The following is a 6000-nucleotide window of genomic DNA, read 5'->3' on the forward strand; positions in this document are numbered from 1 at the left end:
AGGCTTTTCACCATGTGTTTGGTGTTGAAAATGCGCCGTTTGAGCATGAGTAATCTCTTCCGGATGCATCACATAGTGGGGATTATACTTCTGCTGTACTGATGAAGCTGTTAATGGGTTAGGATCCGACGCCTCTAGAAGGCTACACAGGCTCTGCTTTCCAACTCCTATTCCGACACGTCCCCGACGTGCAGAGCGGTAACATGTATCATCGTATATCTATGCTTGGGTAAACGGGCTGGTTCCAACCCCTTGGGCGGATGGTGGCGCATGGCTAAACAGGAGGGGGGTGGGCAGTGCGGGTAACCGGGCTGTCTGAACGTTGGGGGGACAGCCAGACGCTAAACTTAACTGCTCCGAGGCCCTCCAGAGGTACTGGGGGCTCGAGCGCGGGGCCAGTGACCCTGCCTCGAGTAAGAATACGACTACAGAAAGCATCACGGAGAATTTTCGAACTGGACTCAACGGCAACCGACCCCTGCAACGCCCCCGGACATTGATAATGGGCTCATGGAACGTACGCACTCTGCACAGAGCCGGAGCCTTGAAGCAACTAGATGACGCCCTAGCCACACTGAACATGGACCTTGTAGCACTACAAGAAATACGATGGCTAGGGAATGGTGTGCTAAACAGACGTGGTGAAAAACGGTACCACTTGTACTACAGCTGCCACGACCGCCACCATATGCTCGGAACGGGTTTCGCCGTGGGTCCGCGGCTGAAATTCGAGGTCATCGACTTCAAGGCTATAGACGATAGGCTATGCACCCTGCGCATGCGAGGCAAATTCTTCAACATCAGCCTCATAAACATTCACGCCCCTACCGAAGACAAAGACGAAGAGAAGAAGGACCTTTTCTACGGCCGCCTCGCAAAAATCATTGATAAGTGCCCTAAGCATGACCTCAAAATCATCTTGGGGGACTTCAATGCGAAAGTCGGTAGGGAGCCAATGTATCGCCAATACATTGGTGATCACAGTCTACATGAGCACAGTAATGACAATGGTAATATATTGGTCCAACTTGCAGCAGCAAGTAATCTGGTTGTGGGAAGTACCAAGTTTGCGCGTCGGGACATCCACAAAGCTACTTGGGTGTCCCCAAATGGAGCCACCTCCAACCAGATCGACCACGTGCTGATAAGCCGCCGAAGACAGTCGAGCCTGTTAAACGTCAGAACCTATAGAGGAGCCAACATCGATTCCGATCACTATCTGGTTGGCTTAGTGATACGTTGCAGAATCGCCCGTCCCCGTGACAAAGGGGATGAGAGAAAAATGCAGGCCCGGCTCAACACGGACTCCCTAAAGGACGCTAAAGTCCAACAGGCATTCGAATCCGCTTTAGGTGAGTCTCTATTACCAGCAAATCCATACAACACTACGAGCGAACGGTGGAGCGCTCTAAAAACAAAGATATTGAACTGTGCAAAATCCACACTACCACCACGTCGGGGCAACACCAAATCTGGCTGGTTCGACGACGAATGTAGACTTGTGACGGAACGTAAGAACTGCGCATACCGAGCAATGCAGCAGCGGCATAGAACGCGGGCATGCGCAGAAAATTACATACGGCTCTGACAAGAAGAAAAAAGAGTACACCGCACCAAGAAACATCAGTGGGAAGAACAACGAGTGCAGGAGCTCCAAGGAATCAGAGTGCGATACGGCCCAGGAAAAAAGTTTTACCAAGAGATAGCAGGTCATCGAAAAACCTTTATACCTAAGGTGACCTGTTGTCGAAATAAGGATGGAAATCTGGTCAGCTACCAGCCAGAGGTCCTCACGCGATGGGCTCAGTATTTTGATGAATTACTAAATGATCAGTTCAACGAACAACTAGAGGCTCCACTAGCGGATGATATCATGCTACTGCCACCTAGCATGGACGAAACCCGAAAAGCAATCCGTCGGTTGAAGATTAATAAAGCACCCGGCACCGACGGAATATCAGCCGAACTGATCAAAAACGGAGGTGCAGCACTTGAACGCGAAATTCATCAAATAATTACTGTGGTGTGGGATAGCGAATCGATACCTTGTGATTGGAATCTTGGTATCATCTATCCCATATACAAGAAAGGAGACAGGCTACAGTGCAGCAATTACAGGGGTATTACGGTGTTGAATACCGCCTATAAGATCTTCTCCTTAGTCTTGCAAGAGAGACTTGTCTCATTCGTAGAAGAGATAGTGGGAAACTATCAGAGGGGATTCCGAAAAGGAAAATCAACCGCTGACCAGATCTTCACCATGCGGCAGATCTTGGAGAAGATGGCGGAGCAACAGCTCCAATCTTTCCATCTCTTCATAGACTTCAAAGCCGCATACGACAGCATAGCCAGGGTAAAACTTTACGACGCAATGAGCTCTTTTGGAATCCCGGCCAAGCTTACCAGGCTTGTTAAAATGACCATGACCAACGTCACATGCCAGGTGATGGTGGATGGAAAACTCTCAAGGCCCTTTGCTACCACCAAGGGTCTGCGCCAGGGCGATGGGCTTGCCTGTCTCCTTTTCAACCTGGCGCTAGAGAGGGCCATCCGAGACTCAGGAGTGGAAACCTCGGGGACCATCTTCTACAAGTCAATCCAGATTCTGGCATACGCTGATGACATAGACATCATTGGTTTGCGGCTCTCCTATGTAGCAGAGGCTTACAAACGGATTGAGCAGGCGGTGAGAACCTCGGTTTGGGGATTAACGAGGCAAAAACCAAAATGATGGTGGCACCGTCAGCGGCCCTGCTAACAAATACTAATGCGAGTCTACGCAGGGGTGACGTACAGATAGGTGAGCGAACCTTTGAAGTCGTCCAAAACTTCACCTATCTTGGGTCAAAAGTCAGCACCAACAGTAGCATAGAAGTAGAATTACGTGCAAGGGTGCTGGCAGCCAACCGGTCATACTACAGCCTGAGGAAACTTCTCCACTCAAAATACCTGTCGCGACGGCTGAAGCTGGAACTATATAAAACATTGATAGTTCCAGTACTGACATACCCTTTTTGTCCAGAGCTGATGAAACCCTCTTAGCCGCTTTCGAGAGGAAGATGCTCAGAAGGTTCTTTGGCCCGGAAGTGAGAAAGGACAAAGGAGGAGCCGATATAATGACGAGCTCTACGAACTGTACGATAGCCTCACTGTCGTGCAGCGAATTAGACTCGCCAGGCTCCGGTGGGCTGGTCATGTCATTAGAAAGGCACCGGACGACCCAGCCCGTAAAGTCCTTTTAGGCTGCCCACATGGACAGAGGAGGCGTGGTAGGCCCAAACTGAGATGGAGTGATGGCGTGGATGCGTCCGCCAAAAAGGCCGGGATCAACGATTGGCAGATGACGGCGCTCGACCGCGAGCGGTTCCGGTTTCTCCTGGAGCAGCCCAAGACCGCCAAGCGGTTGTAGCGCCTGATAAGTAAGTAAGTACTGATGAAGCCTTCAGTGTGTGAATATAGCCCGGCTTTTTATGCAATACGTCACTTTGCCACGATGTGGGTTACGGTGTTCCCCGTGTCGTTCAAAAAACGGGTTTATTTTACGTATCAAAGGATTTGTAAAGATATGGTGGTTGTAAAACAGCGAGAGAAAAGAGGATTTGATAAAAAATCCATTCGTTGATATGATATTGTGGTCAGAAAAAAAGTATGATCGCTAAGATGACTAGAAGGGTGAATTTGTTGAATAAGGAGGTCAGGAAAATTTAAAAAGCTATAGGTAATTGTTTAACATATTTCATGAGCGACAGAGAAAAATACGATTGCTCGATTGAACCACATTTCGACAATGCCCAAAATAAGGATCAACTCTCTCATTATCATTAACAGAAAAGCAAAAAGGTTTGGTTAATAAATATGCCACCCGAGTTTATAAATTTAGATGGGATTCTAACCGCCAATAGTAGCTAGTGCAAGTGCTTCGCCTAATGCTCTCGGCTAACGAAGTAAGTGAGAACCTCGCGCAGCCTACACGTGTATATAAACGATGCATTTGTTGTTGTGTCGTTTGCTTTCCGATAACAAAATGGCGGTTTTACGCTAGTCTAGAACCATTCAAATGCTAGAATGTTGATTGAATGATTCGATAATAAATACATGTTAGGTGGATGTATATTCATCTAATACGTGAACTTGCATTGTACAAAAAAATGTATTGACAAAATACATTATTTAATAACCTATGCAGACTTTTTCTTTAGCGGAATTGTTTACAAACAAAGCGTTTGACATTGTTAAAAAAATTGAACCAAAAATGCAAGGCTAACTAGATTCCATAAATCCATAAAATTATGTAAAATTGACAACTATCAAATCGGCACTCTGGTAAGTAACGACTCTCCAGTCTTGCATAACAGGTCGTTCGATGTGAAGTGCAGCTTTGTGAAAATTAACTTTGTGAAAATGCAAAGAATTAACAACATTTATTGCTTCCAGCACGAGCTCGGATCGGGCGGGTACTCGAAGGTACAGATGTGCGTGCACAAGAAAACCGGCCAGCAGTATGCGGTAAAAATTATTGAAAAAAAGCCGAAAGATAGAAACAAGTACTGGCTGGACAACGAGATCAAGGTGATGAAACGCTTGAGCACCCTTCACAGCGATGGAAGCGGAGGGCATACGAGTGGATATTTACATGGAAAAACACCCCAAATGCGACACCCTAACATCGTGCAGCTTCGGGAGACGTTCGAAGACGAATCGAAGGTCTACCTGGTCATGGAGCAGTTGACGGGCGGTTGCCTGTTCGATCGAATGGAATCGATGGGATTGTTCTCAGAGCGGGACGCTTCGAACCTGATTCGGCAAGTGCTACAAGCGGTTGACTACTTGCATGAGCAAGGCATCGTGCACCGGGACCTGAAGCCGGAGAACCTGATGTTCGCCAATAAAACGCGGGACAGCAAGATTGTGCTCATCGACTTTGGACTCGCGATGATAGAGGGTTCCAGCCCCAGGGCGGGAGTTTTCGGTACGCCTGGTTACATGGCGCCGGAAATGCTGGCCAAGAAACCCTACGGTAAGGCGGTGGATCTGTGGAGTATAGGAGTTATCGCGTACTGCCTACTGTGCGGGTATCTACCTATAGACGACGACGACGAAGACATTTTGTACGCTAAGAACGAGATTGGTGCGTTCCAGTTCGACTCACCATCATGGGACAAGTTCAGTGACTCGGCAAAGGATTTCATTGCCAAACTGATGTGCCTAGATGTGGAGAAACGGCTCACCTGTAAACAGGCCCTGGCGCATCCCTGGATCTCGGGCCAAGTGAAGCCGTAGGTGAGCGACACGAGTGGAATATACTTGTACATAAACAATGTAAATCACTTAGTGTCTTTGACTATTTATAATTTATGTATAACTTTAAAACGAATACCAATAAATTAGTATTATCGACGATATCCGTCTAATTTCTACTCTGAATGTATACTTTTTTTATTGCTGATACTTGATGATGATGGCGTAGATGCGTTTGCCAAAATGGCCGGGATCGGTGATTTGTTAGACGACGGCGCGATGAAGTGATTTTTTTTTTATTTTCTAGCTTAGGGATTTGAATGTCTTGTGAGATTATTCAAATTATTTTTTCTTCCAGCCAAGGTTCCGGAATTTAAACGACGAAACACAATTTTTACACATAGAGGCTTTTCATCATGTGTTTGGTGTTGAAAATGCGCCGTTTGAGCATGAGTAATCTCTTCCGGATGCATCACATAGTGGGGATTATACTTCTGCTGTACTGATGAAGCCTTCAGTGTGTGAATATAGCCCGGCTTCTTATGCAATGCGTCACTTTGCCACGATGTGGGTTACGGTGTTCCCCGTGTCGTCTTCCAAGAGAACATACTTGGAACGAAAAGCCATCAAGGCGAGGGTTGTCATAAAGCTGTAAAATATACACCACATCGGGAACGCTCCCAAAGCCGGTCTGGGCGGCAAAAACACTTTTTTACGGTAATTTTTTACGCCGGTGGTCCACCAAAAGTTTGAAAATTTTAA

At 47.0% G+C, this 6000-nt stretch overlaps 1 protein-coding gene across 1 annotated transcript; it reads left to right on the forward strand.

The window, feature by feature from the left end:
* Positions 1 to 4401: 4401 nt before the first annotated feature.
* Positions 4402 to 5280, forward strand: LOC128728898 (calcium/calmodulin-dependent protein kinase type 1-like). Its single transcript, XM_053822547.1, has one exon. It carries the CDS (start codon positions 4402 to 4404, stop codon positions 5278 to 5280), a length of 879 nt encoding a protein of 292 aa, XP_053678522.1.
* Positions 5281 to 6000: the final 720 nt, after the last annotated feature.

Source organism: Anopheles nili, chromosome X, assembly GCF_943737925.1.
Source record: "Anopheles nili chromosome X, idAnoNiliSN_F5_01, whole genome shotgun sequence".
Classification (NCBI taxonomy): Eukaryota; Metazoa; Arthropoda; class Insecta; order Diptera; family Culicidae; genus Anopheles; species Anopheles nili.

What these genes read in the sequence shown, in the direction of transcription:
- LOC128728898 (XM_053822547.1), top strand. Translation starts at nt 4,402, where the DNA reads ATGCAAAGAATTAACAACATTTATTGCTTCCAGCACGAGCTCGGATCG.